This window comes from Ovis canadensis, chromosome 14, assembly GCF_042477335.2.
Source record: "Ovis canadensis isolate MfBH-ARS-UI-01 breed Bighorn chromosome 14, ARS-UI_OviCan_v2, whole genome shotgun sequence".
NCBI lineage: Eukaryota > Metazoa > Chordata > Mammalia > Artiodactyla > Bovidae > Ovis > Ovis canadensis.
Window position 1 is genome coordinate 69,168,029 of NC_091258.1, and position 26,640 is coordinate 69,194,668.

General features: G+C 54.8%; 1 protein-coding gene across 1 annotated transcript in view; it reads left to right on the plus strand.

The window, feature by feature from the left end:
- Positions 1 to 26,640, plus strand: part of AP2A1 (adaptor related protein complex 2 subunit alpha 1) — a 27,621-nt gene continuing 981 nt past the window's right edge. Inside the window, exons 1-21 of the mRNA XM_069551266.1 lie at positions 1 to 197; positions 13,015 to 13,083; positions 13,206 to 13,348; positions 13,872 to 14,065; positions 17,345 to 17,474; positions 17,754 to 17,855; positions 19,331 to 19,439; positions 21,210 to 21,360; positions 21,685 to 21,853; positions 22,004 to 22,141; positions 22,276 to 22,458; positions 22,874 to 22,971; positions 23,105 to 23,336; positions 23,431 to 23,598; positions 23,686 to 23,849; positions 24,544 to 24,600; positions 24,704 to 24,786; positions 24,891 to 24,979; positions 26,084 to 26,208; positions 26,293 to 26,409; positions 26,502 to 26,571. Of these exons, the coding sequence (XP_069407367.1) occupies positions 131 to 197; positions 13,015 to 13,083; positions 13,206 to 13,348; positions 13,872 to 14,065; positions 17,345 to 17,474; positions 17,754 to 17,855; positions 19,331 to 19,439; positions 21,210 to 21,360; positions 21,685 to 21,853; positions 22,004 to 22,141; positions 22,276 to 22,458; positions 22,874 to 22,971; positions 23,105 to 23,336; positions 23,431 to 23,598; positions 23,686 to 23,849; positions 24,544 to 24,600; positions 24,704 to 24,786; positions 24,891 to 24,979; positions 26,084 to 26,208; positions 26,293 to 26,409; positions 26,502 to 26,571 (2,658 nt within the window). The 5' untranslated portion in view covers positions 1 to 130. The remainder of the gene's footprint in view (positions 198 to 13,014; positions 13,084 to 13,205; positions 13,349 to 13,871; positions 14,066 to 17,344; positions 17,475 to 17,753; positions 17,856 to 19,330; positions 19,440 to 21,209; positions 21,361 to 21,684; positions 21,854 to 22,003; positions 22,142 to 22,275; positions 22,459 to 22,873; positions 22,972 to 23,104; positions 23,337 to 23,430; positions 23,599 to 23,685; positions 23,850 to 24,543; positions 24,601 to 24,703; positions 24,787 to 24,890; positions 24,980 to 26,083; positions 26,209 to 26,292; positions 26,410 to 26,501; positions 26,572 to 26,640) is intronic.

Here is a 26,640-nt window from a genome sequence, read left to right on the forward strand (position 1 = left end):
GCCCCCCGCCCCGGCCGGCTCGGCTTCTCAGCGCTGCCTGGGGTCCTTTCCTCCCGGTTCCCCCCCGCCTGCCAGCCCCCGCCGTGCCGTGCCCTGCCCGGCCAGGCCTGGAGCCGACGCCACCGCCATCATGCCGGCCGTGTCCAAGGGCGATGGGATGCGGGGGCTCGCCGTGTTCATCTCCGACATCCGGAACTGTGAGAGCGCGGTCGGGGGAGATCGGGCAAAGGGGAGAGCGTGAAATTGAAGGGTTCGGGGGGGCGTTACAGAGGGGCCCAAGGATTAGAAATCCATTGCGGCCCTAGAGTGAGAGGCGAGAGAGGCCACCGGAGGGGGGAACTTAAGGGTGGGTTCGGGGGAATGGAGGGTGTTAGGGTGTCATAGTGTGCTTCTCGAGGTGACAACGCGGAGTGGTTAGAGGCATCGCGGAGGGTCTTAATAGAGGAGACTAGTAAAGTCCCGGGAACAGGGCATAGAGGTGTCCCCTGGGAGTGGAAGGAAGGCTGGGGGATCATATTAGCGGTAGGGTTAGAGAGATCCCTGTTGTAGATGAAAAAGGAAGAAGGTGCATGGGTAGGAGGGTGGGTGGGGGTACCCTGTGGAGAGGTAGAATAGGAGGAGGCCAGAGAGAACTGGGAGGACGCGAAACACAGGAAACCTAAAAGGAATCGGGCTTGAGGGCCTGGGCGAGGGGGTGTCATAGAGGCCAAGGGGCTAGACAGGTCATGGAGGCGCTCAGCTGGTTCATAGAGAGGACTTGAGAATGATAGAAAGTCCCAGGGATTTGGGGAGGAGAGATGGGAACAAGGGAGACTCTCTGGGACCTTGGTGAGGCACAGAGGGGCTCCTGGATGGAGGATTGCTTAGGAGATGTGGCGGGCAGTGAAGAAGGGGCTAGAGGGGTTACTGAGGGGAGCACGGAGAAGCGCTGCAGATGGAGAGTCTTGGGAGAACCTGAAACAGGGAGCTGGGGGGCCTGGAAAGGAGAGGTCATTATCATGTGGGGACTTGGGGGAAGTGCCAGAAGGGAGAGAGCTCAGATCTCAAAGAAGGAGCCTGGGGGGCCTTAGACATCCATGGGGAAGAGATCTGGAAAGCTGGTGGGCATGGGGGGAAGCCTGGTTCCAGAGGGGTCATGGGTCGGGGAGCAGGACAGCCCTGAATCTGGAGCCCTCTCCCCTCTGACCACATCAACATGGGGACAGCCCTCACCAGCAGGAAGAATGGTCGTGACTATGGGAGGCCTGGCGCCAAGTCAGCTCCCAGCTCTTGGGAGCGGGTGTTGGTGTTTGGAGCTGCCAAGAGCTTCAGAAGCTGTATCCGCACAGGCTCCGGGGTCAGCCAGGCTTCGGTTTGAGTTTGACTGCTCCCATCCCCTTGCCTTGTGACCTTGAATGAGGGACTTCACCTCTCGGTTTCCTCATCTGTCAGGAGGGACTGCTGATGGCATCTTCCTGATGGGGTTGTGATGATAACCGAATGTGAGTGAGGCGTTTCACACATTCCAGGCACAAGGTGTCTTGGCTCCTGTTTTTGTTACTTGGCCGAATCTGAGGAGCGGCCTCTGCACGTGCCCAGTGATGATTTTAGAATTTAGCAGGTATGGGATGATCTGGCACATAGTAGGTGCTCAGTGAGCAAGAAGGGTGGAAACTTGGGTACCAAGTGGCAGAGGGAGGTTATGTTTGTTAGGAAAGGGGTGGAGCATTGAGGGGTTGTGGGTTGTGGCGGAGGGCAGGTGTTAGAAGAAGGTGTGCACTGCCTCTGACACCTACCTTGTGACCCTTGGCAAGTCATTCAACCTCTTGAAGGCTCCATTTTCTTGTCAGCTGACTCCATTGACCAGAACATCTTGCCTCTGAAGGTTCATTCATTCGTTCTCACTTGACAAATGCGTTTTGATCAATCCAGTGTGCCAGACACTTCTAGGGACGAGGGCTACCACAGTGAACAGAAATCCCTGCCCCTTGGAGCACTCGTGCCAGGAGGGAGATTAAATTATAAACACAGAGAACTACAGATGATGACTAGTGCTGTGAAGAAAAATAAGGACAGGAAGAGGGGGAAGGGAACAGGATTGAGAAGGGGCAAGTGGTACAGATTTTGGAGGCAAGAGGGGTCCAGGCAGCGGAATGGTGTGTTCAAAGGTCCTGAGGTTGTAGCACACTTGGTGAGGATTCAGATAAGAGCGAGGGGGCTTGTGGGCTTGTGTGGTTGGAGCCAAGCAAGAGAGGGTGGGAGAGGTGGGAGATTTGGGCAGAGAAGAGACGGAGCAGGTAGGGCTTTGTGGGCCATGGGGAGCACCTTGGCCTTTCTCTGAAGCGAGAGTGGCAGGAAGGTTTTGAGCATGGGAGGGACGGGACCTAATTGATGTTTTAAAATAGTTCCTCTGGCTGCTGGATAGAGAGTAGACCCAAGGAGGTAGGAATGGAAGCAGGGAAAGAATTAGGGGGCTGTTGCAGGCATCCCCGTGCGAGATGGTGATTTACTCGGCTGGGGTGGGAAGGAATCCCTGAGAAGTGTTTGGGTTAGAGATAGATCTTGGAGGATCTCCAAAGGGATTGGATGGTGGGGGTGGGGAAGGAAAGAGAAAACAAGTGGGTGTCACCGCTGGACCCCAGAGGGAAGCCAGAGGATGGAGGAGATACTCTGACTTGGGGGCAGTGGAGGTCGTTTAGCTGAAAGAATCAGGACTGGAGGATCAGGGTGCCGCTTGTCCTTGGTTTTCTCATCGAGTGTATGTTTCATGGCTGGTATGTTTAAAACCTTATCGTGGGTGCTGGGAACACAGTGGTAGATAGGACAGACTTGTCTGTTCCCCCATGAACCTCCCGGCCCCAGAGGGAGACAGGAACTGCATAAAAATTGCAGCTGTCCATCTCCCAAACACTTGTATATGGATGTTCGTACAGCATCGTTGATGATCCATAGCCAGAGAGCACAAACAAACCCAGATGCCCACCAGCAGATGGATGGAAAAACACAGTGTGGACGCCCACACGATGGAATGTTATTCAGCCATCAAAAAGAATGAAAGACTGTGGAGGTCACAGCATGAGTGAACCTCGAAAACGTCATTTTGAGGGAAAGAAGCCAGACATAAGAGGCTACATATTGTAGGATTCCATGATACGAAACGTGCAGAAGCAGCAAATCCAGAGAATCAGAAAGTGGTTGAGTGACTGCCTAGGGCGAGGGGTGGTGGAATGTGGAGTGACTTCTAATGAGAACAGGGTTTCTTTAGGGGGTAATGAGAATGTTCTGGAGTTAGATGGTGGTGGTAGATGGACAGCGCTTTGGATCTACTAAAGAAACCCTGATTGGCACTGCCGAGTGGTGAGCTGTGTGCTGTGTGAATCGTAGCTCCATTTTTCTTTAACTGAAGTACAGTTGATATATAATATTGTGTTAGTTTCAGGGGTACAGCAAAGTGATTCGGTTATACATATATGTATTTTGTTCACATAGTCTCTTCCACTGTGGTTGAATATAGTTCCCTGTGCTATACAGCAAATCCTCTTATTTCACGTATGCCACTGTTTGATGATACATTAAATTTATTTTCTTTATGTAGCATAAAGTCAGATCTAAATATATTACAGAGCATTCAGGGAGGTATATCTTGTTGCCCCCTCAGAAAGTCATGTGAAATTTACTTTCAGAATTGATGTCGACTTGTTTAAAAGCCCTATCTTGGCTCCTTTCCTATTCTCATCAAAAATTTTGTATTTATTATTTGTTTGGCTGCACTGGGTCTTGGTTGCAGCATGGGGAATCTAGTTCCCCAAACAGGGATTGAACCCAGGCCCTTTGCGTTGGGAGCTGGGAGTTTTAGCCACTAGACCACCACGGAAGTCCCCCACTTTTTTTTTTAAGTGGGGAAAAAAAAAGATTGTAGCTGTCCTAAGTCCAGTGAGGGAGAGGGCCACGGTGTTGGGAGAACAGGAGCTGTCTTACTGCATTCCCCAGACAATGTGGAGGAGTTAGCCAGGCCAGAGGAAGGGGAGGCAAGCTCTAAAGGCAGAGGGACAGCACGTGTAAAGGTCCTGAGGCCCCGTCGAGACTCTCTGAGGTCTGTGTTACAGCTGGTGCAGAGAGGGATGCGATCTGACCTCGGGGAGGTGGGCAGAGGCCAGGATGGTGTTTGTCCTGAGAGCCCTAGAGAGGGTTTTAAACCTGAGTGAGGGGAAGAGGAGGGTTCGGGGGCAGGTGGAGGACAGGAGGAGAGTGGAGGCCTACTGGAGGATTGGCACAGTGGAGCTGGGGGGAGGATCTAGAAGGGGATGAAGGCAGGCTTTGAGGAGAAGAGCCAGGAAGGGCAAATTCTGCAGATAAGGAAGGGAGGGGTGAGGCCTGGCCCGGCCTGAAGGCGTGGTCCTGTCTTGTCTGGAGGGGGAGTCTGGCCTCTAGACACTTATCTGCCAGGAGCTCCCTAAGGCAGGGGCGGGGCTCCCTCCTCTCTAGGGCCCCAGCCCTCCCCAAGCCTGAGGAGAGTGCAGGTGATGGATGGGAAGTGGGTGCTAGGAAGTGGGTGCTGGGCTGTCGCAGTGCCCCAAGCTCTCCAGGGGGCACATTTCACAACAAACTGTGACCCATCCTGTTTGTGGCAGTCTTCCCTAAACCCTGGAACACAGGCCCCGGTCTGATTTCTCCCTGGGCCCCCAGTTCCACCTTCTTCAGGGCCGGGCCCATGGGAGCCCTTTTGAGGTATTTGCTGATTGAATGAATGAATGAACGAATCTATCTTTGTGAGCACTGACTGAGTGCCAGACACTCTTCTAAGTGATGAGACCACAATGGTGAGCAAAAGCCCCTTCCCTGTGGTGCTCCCATTCTAGCGGGGAGCTGGACCAACACACAAGTAAATATACAGTGTTCAGCTGTTCAGAGTGCTGGGAAAAAAATAAAGCAAGGAAGGGGTGTAGGGACAAGGTCAGGGATGGCGCTCTGGTATTGGCTGGTCAGAATCTCTCTCTCTGACAAGGTGACATTGGAGCAGAATTTGGTGGGTGAATTGGCCCATAGAAATCTGGAAAAGACATTCTTGGGTGCACAGACAGCCTGTGCAAAGGCCCTGAGGCAGGACTGTGCTTGAGGAATAGGAATGTGGGGAGAGGGTGGGAGCTGTGGTCAGAGAGGGAGCTAGTGGATCCAGTAAGGACTTTGCTTTTACACTGGGCCAGATGGGAGCCAGGGAGAGATTCAGAGCGGTGAAGGAATAGGATTTGACTCAGCAGAAGGAATGAGTCCCACTTTGGTGGTGCTCCAGCATCAGTGTGTTAAAGGAACTGGCTTGATGCCGGCAACAGACAGATCCAGGCCTGAGCCCCCTTTCTCCCTCTCGCTGTGTTTCTTGTGACCTCGGTCCGCAATCACATTGAGCACCTCACCTTCGTCAGGACAAGGGGCTTCCCAGGTGGTGCTAGCGGTAAAGAACCTGCCTGCCAATGCAAGAGATGCAAGAGACGCGGGTTTGATCCCTGAGTCAGGAAGATCCCCTGGAGGAGAGCATGGGAACCCACTCCAGTATTCTTGCCTGGAGAATCCCATGGATAGGGGAGCCTGGCGGGCTACAGTCCATGGAGTTGCAAAGAGTCAGACATGACTGAAGCAACTGAGCTCTGTGTCAGGACTGCCCTGGGCCCTGGCCCTGATCTTGGGCCCCCACCCCTGCCCTTGGGGAACCAGTGTTCCCAGGCAGAGGCCCAGGGTTTACAGAGCAGCACATGCCCCCTTCATATATTGGGAAGCAGTTCAGGAGGTCTTTACAGCTGAGTTCAAGCCAGGGAATGATGGGGTGTGACTTGGTTGCTCAAGGAGAAAACTCTCTTGGGGACGTTGAGGACTTTGATAACATCCAACCCGGGGCTTTCATGTGGCCATCCACATAGGTACAGTTTTTTAAAGTTGTTGTTATTCAGTCCATGGGGTCGCAAAGAGTCGGACACAACTGAGCGACTGAACTGACTGACTGAACTGAGTCAGTGATGCTATCTAACCATCTCATCCTCTGCCCCTTCCTTCTTTTGCCATCAATCTTTCCTAGCATCAGTCTTTTCCAATGAGTTGGAAATTAGCTATACCTCAGTTTTTTAATTGAGTTTTTGTACACACACACACACACACACACACACATATCCTTTTTCAGGTTCTTTTCCATTTTAGGATATTGTAAGATATTGAGTGTAGTTCTTGTGGTATACAGTAGGTTCTTATTTACCTTTTCTATGTATAGTAGTGTGTATATGTTAATCCCAACCTCCTAATTTATCCCTCCCAATTTCCCAGCTATCCCCTTTGGTAACCTTAAATTTGTTTTTTATGTCTGTGAGTCTGTTTCTGTTCCATAAAGAAGTTCATTTGTATCATTTTTTTAGATTCCACAGATAAGTAATATCATAGATACTTGTCTCTCTAATATATTTGTTACTTCACTTAGTATGACAATCTCGAGGTCCCTCCACATATAGACATTTTAATTTTCCAGGAGTCACATTACAAAAGTAAAACTGGGGAAATTAACTTGAACATGTTTTATTTCCTTTACCCCGGGATGGCCCAAATATTATCTGCATGTGTAATCGATATTTTTTCAATGATTAATGAGACAGTTTATGTTCCTTTCTCCACTCGGAAGCTCCATTTTCATTGGAAATAACTTGCTCTGTCTGAATAGTTTATAAAACTTGTGGTTAAAAAGAAGCTTCACAAAAGGGTCCAAGTCGTTCCAAACATACTTTCCCGGTAACTGAGTGGAGGATCATTTTTTAATTTTTAACTTATTACAAGTAAACTAGGAATCCAGTCCCTCAGAGGCACCAGCCATATTTGGAGTGCCTAGTGGCCGCGTGTGGCCAGTGGCTCCCCTAGTGGGCGGAGCGGGGACAGCATGCTGTGAACTTCGCAGGGATCCAGAGTCAACAGTCTCATCTCCCAGAAGCCTCTCTGAGGACTCCAGGCTGTCAGGATTTGAGTGGGAGACAGTAGGGCACATCCTAGTAGAGAGAAACATTTGCTCCTTTGTACTGTAAACAGCAATTGTCTGGAAAGCACCGAAGGGCCTGGCAGTGAGGCACCGGATAGTGCCTGGGTTACCTGACTGCTGTAAAAGCGTGACAGTCCCCTCATGGCAGTCAGGGTTGGTGAGGATCCCTTTGATGGCAGCGGCAGCTGCACCCCGATGCCCCAGGTTACATGTTCAGGGAAGCTGCAGCTCCCCCAGCCAGGAGTCCTCTGGTATATCTGGAGCGTCCAGCAGTCCCCTGCCCTGGCCTGTAGCCAGACAGTGGCCTCGTTCCCTCCTGCAGGGCCCTCACAGCAACCGCTGCAGGCAGAAGAGGTCAGCACCCGCAGGGAACCCTGCAGGCTACCCCCACCTGCTATGCTAGCCCCCGGGCTTTCACACAAGCTGACCTTTGTACCCCAAGCACACCTCCCCTTATTGCTGCTTTGTGCATTTCAGCCTTGTCCTTGAAGCCTCAAATCCCAGGAGCTGGGTACCAGGAAGCTTTCTTCCTCCCATCTGATTCTAGCCTCCCAGCCCTCACCGTGTTTGCCTCTGTCAAAGTTTTCCACGTTATCTCTATCAGCCTCCCCTCCAATCAGGGAGCATCCTCAGGGAAGAGCAGGGTCTGAGCCTGACCCAGGGAATGTTTGAAGATAAAGAAATCTCTTTAAAAAACACCCTGAAATGCTTACATGCCTCCTGTGACAGGGAGCTCACCTCCTGTCGCAGGCTGGCCCTGAGTGATGAAAAATTTCTTCCGGCAGCCCAGTTTTGTCACAGCTGCCTATGGCCCCTTTCTCCCATGCGCTACCCTCAGCAGCACCCAGGTGCTGTCTCTGGGCACCTGGGCACTAGATATTTGCAGAGGTTATGTGCTCTGCCAGAATGCCCTTCCTCAGGGCCACAGAGCATTCTCTTTTGGAGACCTGATGCTTTGTTCTTTCTGTGAATTCTTTTTTTATAGGGAAGTATATTGGTGATCCAGAAGATAATATCAAATAGATGTGGACAATTTAAAGATTTTTAAAAGCTTATTTTTAATTTTTACACATGGCAGCCACTAATATTTTTTATTAAAGGAGTGAAATGTCCAACTATAGCATAATAAATGAATAATTCACTCAGCTGACTATCATAAATTCTTTTTTTTTAAATTTTATGTATTTATTTGGCCGTGTTGGGTCTTAGTTGTGGCGTGCAGGCTTTGGGGTGGGCTTAGTTGCTCTGCCGCATGTCGCCTCTTAGTTCCCCAACCAGGGATTGAACCCATGGCCTCAGCATTGGAAGGTGGATTCTTAACCACTGGACCATGGGTAAGTCCCTTAATGTTTGTTTATTTATTTGGCTGTGTTACATCTTACTTGCAGCTCATGGGATCTTTAGTTGCGGCCAGCAGGATCTAGTTCCCAGTTAGATACCTGGTCACTCTGTGTTGGGAGCGTGGAGTCTAAGCCCACTGGACTACCAGGGAAGTCCCAAGGAATTCCTGAATATTCTTTAAATTTTCCGTGTCTGTTTGACATTCTCTTCTATGTCATTGATATACTTAACTATAAAAACATGTTAATATATATTCCTATACAAATATATATTCACTTGTAGATATACATACATACATATATATAGTGTATCTATAAAAAAGCTCACGGATCATAAGTGATGAATTTTGATGAAGCCATCATCAAAATCTGATGAATTTTCCCCAGCCGAACACAGCTGCATAACTGGCCCCCAGATGCGGGAACAAACATCCCCAGCTCCCCAGCACCTCCTGCTCACTGCTCAGTCATCCAACACTCTCGGTTAGTTCTGTCTGCTTCTTGGAGCTTTTAATAGAGGTGTAAGCAAAGGCCGGAGAGGGCTCTAGTGTTGGAAATGTAATTACCATTCAGGTTTCCATCTACCTGTGGTAAAAGTTAGGCAGCCACTGTGTGGTATGTGGTCCATTTATAAAAAATTTTTTTTTTTCTTTTCTGGTACCTACAGAATAGCTTTAAGGCAACTTACTAGAGTGAGTGTTGCACAGCCTGGGAGAATGAATGGAGCATGCGCACCACGTGCGTGGGTGCAGGTCCCCGCCCCTGCCACATCAGGAGGCGCTGTCCTGACGCCCTGGCCACCCTCCCCTGGGCACTCAGCAGCGTGGCTTAGTTCTCCCTGGTGAACTGCGCCTGAACTCACCTCATCTTTCACAGCCCTCCTCAAATGTCCCCTCCTCTCAGCAGCCACCAGCAAGGCCCCACGGGTACCCCCGTAACCTCCATCCACGCATAGCTTGCTCAGGTGTGGGCAGGGGGTATGCAGCTTGTGCCCCACCGGGCCTGGAGGCCCTGGGGGAGGCTGAGAAGTGCCGGATCTCTGTAGTCCTGGGTGCCTGGCGTGGCCCTCCTCAGCCTGCCCCGCAGGGCTCAGGAACCGTGTAATTAATAAATGAAGCATCAGATGGGCTCTGGGGCCACACAGGGCAGTTCAGCCTCATCACAGCCCTTCACTTAGGTCCCGGAGACCCTCCTCCCTCCCTGAGGACTGGGAGCGGGTCACTGTACCTCTTCAGGCATGTGGAATTTTTTCACATCTTGTCTTTCCTGAGTGCAGCCACTCAGTAAGCCTGTGAAACATGGAGTCATTAGTAGAAAAGTGGCCCAGCCCTCAGGTGGTTCCCAGTGTGGTCTGGGGACGGGGCAGACCCAGACACCACAGCAGCGCTGACCTGGGCAGTGCGGGGAGCCCTGGGAAAGCCTGAGAGCAGTCCTACCCAGAGTGTGAGCCGCATTTGTGGTTTTTAACTTCCTTGGGAGCCACATTTTTGTTAAAAAGCAGAAAGGAATGGACCAAATTAATTTTAATGTATTTATGTAACTTGATACACTCTTGTTCAGTCACTCAGTCGTGTCCGACTCTTTGCAACCTCATGGGCTGCAGCATGCTAGGCTTCTTTGTCCTCCACCGTCTCCTGGAATTTGCTGAAATTCATGTCGAGTCTGTGATGCCATCCAACCATCTCATCCTCTGTCACCCCCTTATCCTCCTGCCCTCAGTCTTTCCCAGCAACAGAGTCTTTTCCAGTGAGTCAGCTCGTCACATCAAGTGCCCAGAGTATTGGAACTTCAGTTTCAGCATCAGTCCCTCCAGTGAATATTCAGGATTGATTTCCTTTAGGATTGACTGGTTTGATCTCCTTGCTGCCCACAGGACTCTCAAGAGTCTTCTCCAGCACCACAATTTGAAAGCATCAGTTCAACATGTTATCAGTATTTATATATATATATTTTTTCATTTAAAACCACCCTAATGGAAGAAAGTGAAGCGGAACTAAAGACCCTCTTAATGAAGGTGAAAGAGGAGAGTGAAAAAGCTGGCTTAAAAGTAAATATCCAAAAAACTAAGATCATGGCATACGGTCACATTACTTCATGGCAAATAGATGGGGAAGAAATGGAAACAGTGGCAGATTTTTTCTTGGGCTCCAGAATCACTGCAGACAGTGACCATAGCCATGAAATTAAGACACTTGCTCCTTGAAAGAAAAGCTATGGCAAAACTAAATATCTGTATTAAAAAGCAGAGACATCACATAGCTGACAAAAGCTGGTCTAGTCGAAGCTGTGGTTTTTTCCAGTAGTCATGTATGGATGTGAGAGTTGGACCATAAAGAAGGTTGAGCTCTGAAGAATTGATGATTTCGAACTGTGGTTTTGGAGAAGACTCTTGAGAAGAGTCCCTTGGACTGCAAGGAGATCAAACCAGTCAATCCTAAAGGAAAGTTTTGCCACCTGATGCGAAGAGCCAACTCATTAGAAAAGACGCTGATGTTGGGAAAGATTGAGGGCAGAAGAAGGAGGTGATAGAGGATGAGATGGTTGGATGGCATCACTGACTCAATGGACATGAGTGTGAGCAAATTCCCCGAGATAGTTGAAGGACAGGGAAGCCTGATGTGCCGCAGTCCATGGGGTTGTAAAGAGTCGGATACAACTTTACAACTGAACAGCAACAACTAATTAATATTTTAAACTTTGTGATAAGGTAGTTTACATTCCTTTTCTTCCCTGACACTGTATCTTCTAAATGTGTCTTTGCCACTCATTTCAGTTGAGAACAGCCACCTTTCAGGTGCTCGAGAGCTGCCTGGCTGACAGCTGCCATATTGCACAAGGCAGCTGTAGCATCTGCTTGGAACTGATCAGGAGGTGCTAATCAAAGGGGGCTTCCTGAAGGAGTTGATAGCTGAAGTGGGGCTTATGGGAGCTTCCCTGGAAGTTGGGAGTAGTTGGTGAGGCAGGATTTCTAAAGAGAAGGAGAGGACATACTCTTACTTGCTCCATTCATTCATTCATTTGAACCTCCTTGTTGCCTTGGCACAAGCCATGGGTCAGAGCAGTCTCCACCCTTCAGATGACTAGCCGTTTATTTTTATTGTTTATAATATTTATTTTTATTTATTTGACTGTACCAGGTCTTAGTTGCAGCATGTGGGATCTAGTTCCCTGACCAGGGACCAAACCCAGGCCCCCTGCATTGGGAACTTGGAGCCTTGGCCACTAGACCACCAGGGAAGTCCTGACCAGACATCTATTAAGCACCTGCTATCTGCTGGGCACTGTTCTAGAAACTCCCTCATGATGGCCTGTAAGGAAGAGGGAGCCGAGGTTATGCAGTGTGACATGTGCCAGGGAGGACATTTTATAAAATGAGGAAACTGAAGAATAAAGCGTTGCCTTTAAAGAACTGGCCAGAAAAAATAAATAAATAAATAAATAAATAAAGAACTGGCCAGGAAAGGCCACGTGGAGGAGATGACAAGAGCTGAGACCCAAATGACGAGATGAGAACTGGACAGATGGGCATAGCAGGTGCAAAGGCCCAGGAGGTGGGAGGGTGTTGGAATGGCCCTGGAACTGGCGGAGGCCCGCCAGGCTGGACACCCAGCGAGATGTGAGGGGTGACCAGGGCAGGGCCAGAGGGCTTGCTGGCCCCGGGGTGGAGTCCCCACCCTGGGAGGCTGCTGCAGTGATCCAGGTGGGCGGGCATGGGGTCTGGACAAGATGGTCATGGTGGAGGTTGTCTGGGCTCATGTTCTGAAGGTCGAACAGAGAGGACGTGGCGACGACTTGAGTGAGGGGTGAGGACACCCAGGTTTCTCTGCTCGGAGGAGCTGAGTGAGTGCTGAAGCCTGCCAAGGGTGCGATGGTGAAGTCTGGCTCGAGTGGGACTGGGAGGCTGGAGGAGGGACACAGCTGGCGGTGAGGCGGCTGAGACCGGGTCACTGTCCAGTCGGATCCTGGTCTGATGGGGTCTCCTGGGCATCAAGGAGCACAGAGGCTCGTGTGGCCCAGGGAGGCCCTCTCGAGTCTGCCTCTGGGTGGGTCTCATCAGAAGAGTAGGGATGTTGCAGACAGACGTGTAGTGGGGAAGGAGGAAGTGGGTCTGTGGGCCAGGCTTCGGGGGTGGCACGGGGTATGGAGAGAACTGGCAGATTGGGAGGAGGGACCAGTTGGCGGCAGAGGAGGGCAGCGGGGAGCTCAAGACACAAGGCCTGGTGAGTGAGTAAAATTAGGAAGCTGAGGGCAGAGGAGGTTTTCAGGAGATGCTGAGGTCAGTGGGGATGTGGGGTTGAGGGCCCCAGGGGTCGGCTTGAGGGCAGCCGATCTCTTCACTCATTCATTCATCACACATTCTCTGCCAGGGGCTTATTTCAGCTGGGGGCTGGTGCAGAGCCATGGATGCGACGGGAACAGGAGGAGGAAGAAGGGAGGGGGTCAGGGATCGCTTCAGAGTGTGTGCCAGGCTTTTCCTCTGGGTGGTAGGGACCCCTGAGCGAAGGTTCTTACCTCCCTGAAGGTCCCATACAGAGATGGAGTCCCAGGCCTGACTTCAGCCCCCAGACCAGGACCCCAGCATAGAAAGAATCCGCCCTTCTGCCTGGGAGGGTCCTGGCCCTGGAAAGTGAGGGCAGACAGCTCAGCTCTCTGGGACCCTGCTCACCTGCCCTGCCTTCTCCTCCCCAGGTAAGAGCAAGGAGGCGGAGATTAAGAGAATCAACAAGGAACTGGCCAACATCCGCTCCAAGTTCAAGGGTAGGCTGGGGGCCTGTCTCCTGGGTCTGCGGAAGGAGCAGGCTGGGAGCTGGAATACCCGAGACTTGTAAGTATAATCCTTTCTCACTTTTGCCACCCCGTCCTCCTTCCTCTGACCCCAGGGGACAAAGCCTTGGATGGCTACAGCAAGAAAAAGTATGTGTGTAAACTGCTCTTCATCTTCCTGCTTGGCCACGACATCGACTTTGGGCACATGGAGGCCGTGAACCTGCTGAGCTCCAACAAGTACACGGAGAAGCAGATTGTGAGTCTGGGGAGGAGGAGCTGGGGGCTGGACCCCTGGATCTGAGGGAGGGGCCGGGGGGCCTGGAACTCTGGGTCTGAGTCAGGAGGGGCTGGGGGTCTGGACCCCTGGGTCTGGGGGAGGAGGGGCTGGAGTCTGGACCCCTGGGTCTGAGGGGGGAGGGGCTGGGGACTTGGACCCCTGGGTCTGGGGGAGGAGGGGCTGTGGGCTGGACCCCTGGGTCTGGGGGAGGAGGGGCTGGGGACTGGGACCCCTGGGTCTGGGGGAGGAGGGGCTGGGGGCCGGACCCCTGGGTCTGGAGGAGGAGGGGCTGGGGGCCGGACCCCTGGGTCTGGGGGAGGAGGGGCTGGGGGCCGGACCCCTGGGTCTGGGGGAGGAGGGGCTGGGGGCCGGACCCCTGGGTCTGGGGGAGGAGGGGCTGGGGGCCGGACCCCTGGCTCTGAGTCGGGAGGAGCCAGAAATGTAGACTGCAGGGCTGGGGGTCAGTTAGCCACGAGCCTCCCACCTCCTTCCCGCTGCCCAGGGTTACCTGTTCATCTCGGTGCTGGTGAACTCCAACTCCGAGCTGATCCGGCTCATCAACAACGCCATCAAGAACGACCTGGCCAGCCGCAACCCCACCTTCATGTGCCTGGCCCTGCACTGCATCGCCAACGTGGGCAGCCGCGAGATGGGCGAGGCCTTCGCCGCGGACATCCCTCGCATCTTGGTGGCCGGGTGAGGCACTGGGGACCCCGCTGGTGGGGCGGGCTAGACGAGCCCCAGCCCAGCTTGAGGGTCCGAGAGGCTGTGTCACCTGCCCAGGTCTCCCAGCCGGGACGTGGGGGTTGTGCTGGGCTTGGTGACAGCCCCATGCCTGTCTCCTGTCATCTCGCCAGTCCAACTCGGCCTTGTAAGGAAAGCCAGTGGGGTGTCTGTCTAACTGACCTTTGTTTTTTTCATATTTATAAATTACTGTTTATGTACCATAAGAAAAAATAAGGTCAAAAGTACAGTTAAAAAAAGTAGAAATTTGTTACTGTTTATTAATAACTTACTATTCTTGGTAAGAACTAGAAAAATGTATTGTTCCAAATAAGAAGCAGTTGAAAGGCTTGGAGAGTTTCTTAGGCATTTTCCTTTGACTCTCATACAACCTTGGTTACCATGTGATATAAGATAAACCAATACAAAGGGAGTGAAATAACCTTTTTATAAAAATAATAGGAAGCACAGGTCTAGTAATGAGAAACACTTGAAATAAATATAATGATAGTGTTAGCTGCTCAGTCATGTCTGACTCTTTGCGACGCTGTGGCCTGTAGCCCGCCAGGCTCCTCTGTCCGTGGAATTCTCCAGCAAGGATACTGGAGTGGGTAGCCATCTTGCAAAATTAAATGACTTTTTGCTGACAGGAATGAAGGGGCTATCGCTGAATGTGATAAAACTTGCAAAATTTCTGATTGACCTTTAACATCTGGTAAAGAAGAGGCAGTGACTTTAAAGTATGTCGGTGACAGCCTTCCAGAACTTTTGCCCCTTTTCGATTCATTCATTCAACAATCATCTGTTGGGCATCTATGTGTGAGGTGCCGTGCTCGTTGCTGGGCACGTAGCCATGGCCAGAGGCAGACACGCTCATCATCCTCCTGGTGTTCACGGTTCAGAGGTGGGAGATAAACATTGATTGAATAATTGCAGGATGAAACGTATTACTTCCTCTCAGAACCCTGCTGTGGGGCACAGGAGCCTAAGGGCATTTAGTGGGAGCATCTGAACTAGGCCGGGGGTCGGAGGGCTTCTCAGAGGAAGTGGCATTAGGTTGAGATCTGGGTGAGGAGGAGGAGTTGGCTGTGGAAAAAGGAAAGGCATGAAGGTCAGTGATCAGCCTGTGATCTTTCTAAAGCAGGAGGGTGTTGAGCAATTATTTCTTGAGTACCTGCAAAGTCCCGGGCTCTGTTCTGGGCGTTGGGAGGCAGGAGGGAGCTGGGGGAACAGTTGTCCCCACCCTCAGGGAGCTGGCATCTGAGAAGGGCTCCAAAGAGCAAACGCATAGGCAGAGAAGTGAGTTGAGTTCAGACAGTGACAGCTACACTGAGGAAAGCAAAACAGGTGGCAGGACGTGGGGATGGCTACTTAGATCAGACTCATCAGGGGGGTGTCTTCATGGAGGTGCCATGGAACTGGAGGCTGGAATGAGGAGGAGAAGACAGTTAGAAGTATTGGAGAAAGTGTTCCAAGCAAAAGGAGCAGTAAGTGCAAAGGCCCGGGTAGGCATGAGCTTTGTATTGAGTTGGCCAAAAAGTTCACTTGGGTTTTTCCATAGTGGTGTTTGGATTTTATTCTGGTTGAAATGGGAAGCAATTGGTGTGTTTTGAGCAGGTAAAACCATTGCTGTTTTGAAATGGATTTTGCTTAGGGCATTTGCTGAACTGGGTGAACCTGGATATTGGTTTTAGGGCCCTGCAGCCTCTGGGAACAGAAGACAAAACTTGTTCAAGCAGAGGCTCCAGAGGCCACACTTCAAAGTGAGGGTGACCTAGAAATATATCCCCTCAGGGACTATAGGCAGAGTTACCCTTTCAAGTCTTGGCATGAAACAGGCCACAACACTGGTTTTCAGCCTGATTTTCCCTTTTCTGGATCATCCATAGATCCGTAAGCCAAGCTTTAGTTTAAAGTGATACATACTGCTAGTATACCCTAGTGCCTGACAGAAACAAACAAGTCTTTCTGGAGAAAGCCACCTTCACCATTTCCCTAGATGAAGCTCCAGGTTACATGAGAAGCTCACGGTTGAAAATCACTAAATGCAGGCTGCAAGGCACCATGAAGGAGAGCCAGCAAAAAGAAAACGGAAAATAACAGTTGAATTGGCATTTTCAGGGAATTCCGTGGTGGTCCAGTGGCTAGAACTCAGCATTGTCTCTGCTGAGGGCCCAGGTTCAATCCCTGGTCAGGGAACTAAGATCTCACAAGCCACGTGATAGAGCCAAAAAAAGAATTGGGAGTTTTCATAAAGAAAATAAGTGTTTTAGTTTAGCAGCAGAGTAGACAGAACCAAAGCAGGGATTAGAACTAGGCAGAGGAACTGGACACGTTAATCAGAATACAGCCCAGAGAAGCAAAGAGATGGAAAAATTTAAGAGAGGCTAAGAGTCAAGGGAGATACAGTCTAACAACACTGTTTAGAGTTCTAGGAAGAGAAAAGGGAGAGAATTGTAACAGAGGCAGTGTTTGAACAGATGACGGCTAAGAAGATACAAGAATCAATGAAAGAGCTTGATCCTAAGATTCAGATAGCCTAGAGACTGTAGGAGGCGCCAAGCCTCCTCAGGGCTCCTCCCACACACAGGCCCACCTGGCTCGGGGCCTCCACAGGCTCTTGGCTCTGCTGGGAGCATCTGTGTAGATTTTTAGTGTTTTCTCGGAGTTTTCTGTTCACCTGGTGCCTTATCAGTGAGGCTTTCGTGCTAAACACCATCCCCAGAGCTCCTGTGCTACCTGGCCCTGGAGCGCTGAACCCAGACCGTATCTGTTGTAGGATGGGGCTGCCCTGGTAAGAACATAAGCTATCTGAGGACACAGTTCGGAGCAATTTGCCCACAACTCTGCCCAGTATTCTTGCCCGGAAAATCCCACGGACAGAGTCTGGTGGGCTACAGTGCACAGAGTTGCAGAGAGTCAGACGTGACTGAGCTACTGAGCACGCACACACGGTCCACAGTGCCGACAGGAGTGCCTGGCGCCCAGTAGGTGCTCAGATAAGCAGGTGGTGACTCAGTGAAGGCGCAGAGCCACACTTGCCCTGCCTGTGACCCCGTGAGGTTACTGAGATGCAACCCATTTTGCAGAGGAAGAGACGGAGGCCTGGTGGGCAGTGGGGGCAGCCTCAGAGGGTTCCTGGGAGTCTCTTGCCGCCTCTCACTGGACACCCTTCCCAGGAGGGGTGAGAGGAGGAGGGGGTGCAGGGCTGGGGTCGCAGTGAGCACCCCCCACCCCACTCTGTGCCCGCAGGGACAGCATGGACAGCGTGAAGCAGAGCGCAGCCCTGTGCCTGCTGCGGCTCTACAAGGCCTCGCCCGACCTGGTGCCCATGGGCGAGTGGACGGCCCGTGTGGTGCACCTGCTCAACGACCAGCACATGGTGAGGCCCCTGTCCCACCCTGGGCACCCACGGGCGCCTGAGGCCCCCTGCCTCTGTCTGCGACACCACATCCTCCTGGCTGCCCGGGGTCCTGTCCAGTGTCCCCAGCATCCATCACTCACCCCGCCCCTCAGGGAACATCTAGCCCCTGTTTCTGATACCCAGCGTGGCCCCCATGTCCCAGCGCCTGCCCAGCCAGCGTAGAGACGCAGACCGCTGTCCCTCCCCGATGCCCCAGTCCCCCGAGGGCCCTGAGCCGCCTCTGTCCTGCCCCCGCAGGGCGTGGTCACAGCTGCTGTCAGCCTCATCACCTGTCTCTGCAAGAAGAACCCGGATGACTTCAAGACGTGCGTCTCCCTGGCTGTGTCACGCCTGAGCCGGGTAGGTGTGGTGTCTACGCCGACTGTGGGAAGGTGGCCCTGGTGTGCCTGTCCCCTGGGCACCCTTCTGGTCCCCCCTCGCTCTCCCTGAGAGACCACCCAGCCTGGCAGTTAAGAACGCAGGCTCGGAAAAAAAAAAAAAAAGAACGCAGGCTCGGAGTGGAGTTCATCCCTGCCCGGCCACTCCCTGGCTGTGTGGCCCTAGGCAAATGGCGTCACCTCTCTGGGCCTCGTTGGCCTCATCTGTTATGATGGGATGATTCCAGGAGCCTGGCTCACAGCATAGCTGCTGTGAGTTAATGTGTACAGAGTGTGAGCACAGGGCCCAGTGCGCCGGGAGCTCCCAGCAAGGGAGGTTGCTCTCCTGTCCCCCTCCCTCTTGTGGCTTCGTTTCCTCCCGCTTCTTCTCCTGCTTCTCCTTCTCATGCGTCTTTCTTTCCCTCCTTTCTGCTCCTCACCACCTTTCGGCCCTATCCTGGGCGCATGCCCCGAGGCTGCTTCTGTGCCCAGCTCTGTGCGGGCTGACACTGAGACACAGATGAATGAGACCCTGCCTTCAGGGGCTTCCTGTCCTGGTCGGAGGAGGGATGCGTTGCAGGACAGCCAACGCAGGCACAGATTATCATAAAAGGGACAGTGTGTATGGTCGTGGAGATAGCAAGGACATTGTAGGCCCCCAAAGAAGGCACTCCACCCAGCCTAGATGTCCAGGAAGGCTTCCTGGTGGAGGTGATCCTTGCCTGAGTTGAAACTTGGAGTAAATAAAAACATTTCCTGAGCAGGTAAAGAGAGGCCTGGGTTCTCAATCAAAGAGAACAAAACATCAGCTCATTTATTCAACCACATTTTTCATTCATTCACCACACATTTGAATGCTCCTGTGGACCACGCTTGGTAGGAGAGACACAGTGACAGTGGAGGAGGGGCAGCTACTGTCATGGAGGGGACGCAGAGCAGGATGAGGCTTGCCTCCTGGAGAAGGGGTTTTCACGGTTGCATAGGAGTTTGCTGTGAGGACAATAAAGTCACACAGTCTTTCACTAATTCCCCCACCCCTTCGCCGAACCCTTCTCTTGTCTGACTGTGTGGTAGGCCCAGAGACCCAGGAAAGGGTCAGATTCAGTTCCTGTTCCTGAGTAGCTTCTGGTGTTGGAGGAGAGCCACAAGGGAGCGCGCTCCAGGGAGCTGGTGAGGTCCAGCTGCTAGTGGAGGTGGCCTAGGGTATTGTGAGGTGCCGGGTTGGCATCAGGCGTTCACAGAAGGGGATTGATTGGCCAAGATTCCCTGCCCACTCAACACCAGCTTTACTTGGAAAAATCGACCAGTCCTAGCTTGGGCTTAGATCCACCCGGTCAGACTCTGTGTCCCCAAGGCTTCCTCACCACCCTCCCTGAGCCTCCAGTTTCTGCTTCATAAAGGTTCACGCTGTGACAGCCGCCCCTCCACATGCCCCTGCCCATCCCTCTCTGCCCCCAGATCGTCTCCTCGGCCTCCACTGACCTCCAGGACTACACCTACTACTTCGTGCCAGCGCCCTGGCTCTCCGTGAAGCTCCTGCGGCTGCTGCAGTGCTACCCGCCACCAGGTACCAACAAGCCCACACGGGCCGGGGCCTGGGGGCCTCTGACCCCAAGGCTGGCCAGGGGGCGGGGCGCCAAGGGTCTGTGTCCAGATTTCCCGGAGGCGGGCCTGGTGTCTGCAGCCCCTGATCCGAGGCTGCAGTGGGGGCAGTGCCGAGCCCACGGGCCCGCTTAGGCTCTGGGACGAGTATGTTGTCGAGGCAGGGAGGGGCCGGGGTGGGGGGCACCTGCAACAGGGAGCCCTCCAGCCCAGGGAATGGACAGATGGCCGTTGATTCCCCTGCCGTGGGCCAGGGGCCCTGTAAAGCCAGACTCACGCCCCGGCCCTGGAACGTTGGGGCTCTTGTCACCTCTCTCTTACAGATGAGGAAACCGAGGCTTGGAGGGGGCCCTTGCCCAGCAGATCAAAGGGTAACCCCAGGCTGTGTGGTGGGAGTCAGCATAGCTCTGTTAGGGGTTTTTACGCCCTCAGTGCTCGTGGTCATGAGCGCTGGTGTGGACGAAGGGCCTGCAGTGAGCAGGTGCTGTACCAGGGTTAGTCAGCCGCTCCCGTAGAGCTGGCGAGGGGTAGCCGTCTCGGAAATGGGGGCTTGGAGATGAGGCATCTTTCCAGGCCCTGGCCAGTGACAAAGAGCAGAGCCTGACCCCTGAGTCCATGCACGTAAACCCCTTCCCTCTGCCACATGGGCCGGGTTCCCCCGGAACGTCCCGATCCTCAGCTGTCTGACCTCACAGAGCAGTTTCGAGCACCTGTGCTGAGGCGCTTGGCACATAGTAGGTGCTTGAGAAACGGTGCCCTTCGATTCAGCCAGGGTGCTGGGCACCCACTGGGGCTGGTGGCTGGTGTGCGGCCCTGAATCTTGCAGCCAGCGTGCACACACTGTAGCAGAGTGTGTGAGGAATGTGACACAGAGGCCCTTCTCAGCCTGTGAAAGCCAGGGATGCATTTTGTTGTGAGTCCCTGGGGCAGGCTCTTCCCAAGCTGGGCTGCTTTGCTCACCCCTTAAGAAAAGGTACAGCTAGAGCCTAAGCCCCACCTCATAATCTTGGGATGTGCCCAGGGCGGGCTTAAAAAATACAGTCCAGGACTGCAAATTAACTATGATTATGTCTGTCATTTTTTGCCCCACATCTGGAATAGCTGTGCCTCCCACTGCCTGTTTTTTAAAAAGCGGGAGTTTTGTGTTGCGGGGTGTGGAACGTTCTGGATTCAGCTGATCGCTCCCTAGGTCCTTTAGCTGGTTTTCTGTCTCGTGAATCTTCTGATAGATCTGGGTGCCGCATTCTTTGCTAGAACAGTTGCCAGCTGTTCTGTCCACTTGGGGTCACCTCACAGGCAAGGGAATGGTGGTTCTCCAGGTTTTGTGAGCTCCTGGTTGGCAGCTGTCTCAGGTGCTCAGACCCCTCCTTGGGAAGGGCCGGGTTTGGAGGTGTCTCTGGGGAGGGTTCCTGGGACTGTCTTTGCTCTGTGAGACTCCTAGAGGGCCTGGGTGCTGCAGCGAGGGGAAAGAGGGGCTCCTGGGGTGCTGACTCTGGCCCAGCAGAATCAGAACAGAGCAGGACGAGAGCCCAGGTCTGGGGTGCTGTCCTCTGTCAGCTTCCCTGTGTGGCCTGGGGACCCCAGAAGGGCTTGGGGGAGTCAAGACCCCAGCCTAAAGCTGCTAGGCCCACCCTCTTCCTCTGGAGGACAGGGGCCATGGCGTGGCCCCTGCCCCCTGGCAGGGGGCCTGGGCCTACAGGGAGCTCAACCCGGGGCATGCCCTCTGTTTCCTCAGAGGATGCAGCCGTGAAGGGGCGGCTGGTGGAGTGCCTGGAGACCGTGCTCAACAAGGCCCAGGAGCCGCCCAAATCCAAGAAGGTCCAGCACTCCAATGCCAAGAACGCCATCCTCTTCGAGACCATCAGCCTCATTATCCACTACGACAGGTGCTTGCGGGGACCAGACTCCTGGGTCCTAGGGGACGGGGTCTGGGAACGTGACTTAGAGGTAGGAGGGTGATGTGGTTCTGGAGTGTTGCTGTGACTCGCAGGTGCTGGGCCCCTTCTGCAGGGCAGAATTCCTGGCTCTCCGCATCTGGGCTGGATGGCCCAGGTGTCGGGTCCCCAGGCATGGCTGTGACTGGGACAAGGCAGGAGCTCAGAGTGGGGTCCTGAGGGGGATGCAAGATGCATCGGCTGGGGCCAGTCCTGCGTCTCCTCATGTCAGCTGTGTGTCCTCACCGCCCCCCTCTCTCCCTCTCGTGCCGGCAGTGAGCCCAACCTCCTGGTTCGGGCCTGTAACCAGCTGGGCCAGTTCCTGCAGCACAGGGAAACCAACCTGCGCTACCTGGCCCTGGAGAGCATGTGCACGCTGGCCAGCTCCGAGTTCTCCCACGAGGCGGTCAAGACACACATCGACACCGTCATCAACGCCCTCAAGGTGCGACCTCTGGGAGCCTGTCCTGGCCACACTGACCTGGCCTGTGGCTCCTCTGCTCCCTTGGAGTGGCTCAGGGACCCAGTGGCCCTGGGTGACCAGCCCAGGCCAGAAGGGAGCCTAGAGCACGCTCTACCTGCTCTGCTTCCTCAGACGGAACGGGACGTCAGTGTGCGGCAGCGGGCGGCTGACCTCCTCTACGCCATGTGTGACCGGAGCAACGCCAAACAGATCGTGTCAGAGATGCTGCGGTACCTGGAGACGGCCGACTACGCCATTCGTGAAGAGATCGTGAGTCCTGGGAGGGGCCAGGCACCCAGATTCCAGGGTCTCCAGGTGGTGCCGAGCCCAGACGTGGCAAGTCCACACCCCACCTGCCCTGTCTGGGGCACACATGCACGCCCTACCTTCCCTCCGGCCGGCAGGTCCTGAAGGTGGCCATCCTGGCTGAGAAGTACGCCGTGGACTACAGCTGGTACGTGGACACCATCCTGAACCTCATCCGCATCGCGGGCGACTACGTGAGCGAGGAGGTGTGGTACCGCGTGCTGCAGATCGTCACCAACCGCGACGACGTGCAGGGCTACGCTGCCAAGACCGTCTTCGAGGTCAGCACCCCTGTCCCACCCCATGATGGGGCATCAGGGCAGAGCCAGGACAGCTGGGGTTGTGGGGCCAGCTGGCTCAGGCCTCACCCTCAGAGGGGCTGGGCCACCATGGGCCAACGTGAAGGTCAGCAGGGCACAGGATGCCTGGTGTGTAGTCACTGGTCCCTGAGTTCCGCCAGTTTCCCACTCCTTCCACCCCAGACAAGAGGGCCCATTCAGCTCCGTTTTATTTGCCGTGTGAGCTCAGTTCAGTCATTTACCTGCTCCATGTCTCAGTTTCTCCAGCTGTAAACCCACCCACAGCAGTCACCAGGCTTCTGCAGTTAATAGGAGTCAAGGGCTCAGTGGAGCGCCTGGCGCATGCTGAGCGCTCCTGAGCCAGGATGCTGATGCTCACCGCTGTCCCCGCCCGCAGGCGCTCCAGGCGCCTGCCTGCCATGAGAACATGGTGAAGGTCGGCGGCTACATCCTTGGGGAGTTTGGGAACCTGATTGCTGGGGACCCCCGCTCCAGGTGAGGGGTCTGAGGCTCCAGGGCCCACCTGGGGTCCTAGAAAGGGTCCCCCTGAGGGAGGGGGCACCTCCTGCGGGGCTTCTAGGGGAGGGCAGTGGAGGCGCTGCCCACCGACATCCGCCCACTCCCGCAGCCCCCCAGTGCAGTTCTCCCTGCTGCACTCCAAGTTCCACCTGTGCAGCGTGGCCACGCGAGCCCTGCTGCTCTCCACCTACATCAAGTTCATCAACCTCTTCCCGGAGACCAAGGCCACCATCCAGGGCGTGCTGCGGGCCGGCTCCCAGCTGCGCAACGCCGACGTGGAGCTCCAGCAGCGGGCTGTCGAGTACCTCACCCTCAGCTCGGTGGCCAGCACGGACGTCCTGGTCAGAACCCAGTCCCCATGTGCCCTGCCCCGCGCCTTCCCCCCGCTCCAGCCCGAGACCAGCGCTGATGCCCATCCCTGACCGAACCTTGCAGGCCACGGTGCTGGAGGAGATGCCACCCTTCCCCGAGCGAGAGTCGTCCATCCTGGCCAAGCTGAAGCGCAAGAAGGGGCCCGGGGCTGGCAGCGCCCTGGACGACAGCCGGAGGGACCCCAGCAGCCATGACATCAATGGGGGCGTGGAGCCCACCCCCAGCACCGTGGTGAGTCCCGGGGGGCTGGGCTGGGGGCAGGGTCGGCTGGGCCCAGCCAGGCCGGCCCCTTCTCACCTGCCTCCACGTTGCCCGCAGTCCACACCCTCGCCCTCCGCCGACCTCCTGGGGCTGCGGGCAGCCCCTCCCCCCGCGGCACCCCCGGCCCCCTCGGGTGCAGGCAACCTCCTGGTGGACGTCTTCTCCGACAGCCCGGCCACCCAGCCCGGCCTGGGTCCCAGCCCTGAGGAGGCCTTCCTCAGGTACTGGCCTTGGGCCCATCTGCCCCCCACACCAACTCCCCTCTCCCTGAGCCTCGTGTCTGCCCTGGCTGCTGCCTGCCCCGGTCTCCCCCCTCCCTCCCTCTGGGCCTCTCTGGGCTCTCGCTGACCCTAGCCACCTTGTGTCATCCTTCCCTGTCACCGTCTCAGCCTGCTCTTCCTTCTCCTTTCCTCCCGTCTTTCTTTCTCTCTCTGCCCTCTTGCTGCCTCTCTGGGACTGGCTGCCTGCCACGCCTGTCTTCTCTTGTCTGCTCTGGGATTGGATGGCCCAGCGAGCTGGAGCCGCCTGCCCCTGAGAGCCCCATGGCTTTGCTGGCTGACCCAGCTCCAGCTGCTGAGTAAGGGGTGGCCTCAGGGGGTTGGGGGGCAGACTCTTGTATCCCCCAGGGAGGGTTAGGGGACTGGGAGCTCTCAGCAGGCTCTCCTGATGGGCTGCGAGGGCTTGGGAATGGGAATCAGGGCCGTCTGGTACAGGGTAGGGGGGTGATGGCTCCTGCCAGCGTCCTATTCCCATCAGAGGCAATTGCCAGTCTGACTGAGGGGCTCTGTGGGGAATCCAGGTATATGGATTCTGGGCTTCTGTTCCTTCAGGGCTTGCTGTCTCCTACCACTAGTTCTGGGCCTTGACCTCTAGTCCCCCAACCCCCCTCCCATCTCCCTCCTTTCCCACCTGCAGCCCAGGTCCTGAGGACATTGGCCCGCCCATCCCTGAAGCTGATGAGCTGCTGAATAAGTGAGTTATGGGTGAGGTTGGGGAGGGAAGTAGGCACGTGTGGGGAGCACAGAGCAGAGCCCAGGCAGGCACCGTCATCCTGACCCCCAACTGCCCCACGCAGATTCGTGTGCAGGAACAACGGGGTCCTGTTTGAGAACCAGCTGCTGCAGATTGGAGTCAAGTCAGAGTTCCGGCAGAACTTGGGTGGGTCCTGGGGGCAATGAGGGGAGGTTTCCAGGAGACCCTGGCTTGGGGAGGACATGGAAAGAACTCAGATGGAGCCCTGCCTCTCACCCCTGCTCCCGCAGGCCGAATGTATCTCTTCTATGGCAACAAGACCTCGGTGCAGTTCCAGAACTTCTCTCCCACTGTGGTCCACCCTGGGGACCTCCAGACTCATATCCTCTCGGCCTGGCCCAGCCCTGCCCCTCCAGGTCTGCCTTCCTGGCAGCCGGGAAACAGATCCAGATCCCTGTTTGGCCCCCTTACTTGAGAGCCTGAGCCCATGGTACTTCTCTGAGATTTAGCATCATCTATAAGAGGCCTCTTTCCCAGGACAGGAAAGGACACTGACATGACGTGACGGGGATGCAGGAGGGGTTATTTCCTGAATCCCACATGCTCTGGGCCTCAGTTGGTCCCTGTCAGGCCCCCCGTCCTAACCTTGTCTTCCATCGGGCTCCACACCCATGATTCCAGTGCCTCGCCCAGTCACTTGGCCTCTCTGAGCCCTGAAATTCCTTCAGTGAAGTGTGGATCCTCCTATCCTTCTCAGTCTCATTTTGAAAATCAGTGTGGCTGGAAGACCCTGGAAGGGTGGCTGGCATGAAGGAACTGCTTGAGCAGTGTCAGTCCCCTGTCCCCCTTCTCTGGGCCTCAGTTTCCACAACTTGGAAATTAGAGTGATTATACCTCCAAATTTGAAGACCATTTTAGCTCTTTGTTTCATTCATCATTTCCAGAGACCTCCTGGAGGCTCAGCTTTGTGCTGGGCAGGGGCGGGAGGAGAGAAATAAGGCCCCAACTTGCCAGTGGGTTGTCGACACAAAGCTAGATGGTGGTAACACTGATTGCTACCATTTCAGTGAACTTACCATGTGCCAGACACACTGACAGGTACTTATGGGAGATTATTTCATTGACTGCTGAGGACACTTACATCCATTTCGAAGATGAGGCTAAGAGAGGTTAAGTGACTTCTTAATCTCTAAGAGCTGGGATTCAAGCCCAGGTCAGCCTTCAGAGCCAGGCCGTGACCTGTGCCATAATGGAGGTGGCTGAGCCCACTGTGAAAAGCCAGAGGCACCCAGGTCAGAGGTTTGGATTAGGAAGGACTTTGGAGCTGGTTCATGTTGGATGAGCCCGGGATGGCAGGACTGGAAGCGCCAGGGAAGTTCTGAACCATCAGGTGATGGTGAAGTCCCCACGCCCTCCTCGGCTCCCCTCCATTCCTCCCCGCTCCACCGCTCGCGTTTCTGGCTTCCTTGACCACGGGCGGGCACAGCTGGCCGTGCAGACCAAGAGGGTGGCCTCGCAGGTGGACGGCGGGGCGCAAGTGCAGCAGGTGCTCAACATTGAGTGTCTGCGGGACTTTCTGACGCCGCCGCTCCTGTCGGTGCGCTTCCGGTGAGTCAGGAGGCGGGGCGCTGCCGGGTGGGCGGGGCCTCCAGGGCGAGGGCGGGGCCTGACGAGCCCTCCCTCTCCCGCCAGGTACGGGGGCGCCCCCCAGTCCCTCACCCTGAAGCTCCCAGTGACCATCAACAAGTTCTTTCAGCCAACGGAGATGGCGGCCCAGGACTTCTTCCAGCGTTGGAAGCAGCTGAGCCTGTGAGCCGCTGGCGAGGGGAACCAAAGCCTCCCTTAGGGTGGGCGGGACTGGGGCTTCCAGATCCCTGACTTGGACCTTTTCCCGCCCCTAGCCCCCAACAGGAGGCCCAGAAAATCTTCAAAGCCAACCACCCCATGGACGCGGAGGTCACTAAGGCCAAGGTGAGAGGCTAGACAGGAGAGGCACTGGGGCTACCATCCCAGCCCTGCCTCTTTCCTCTCCCGAACTCT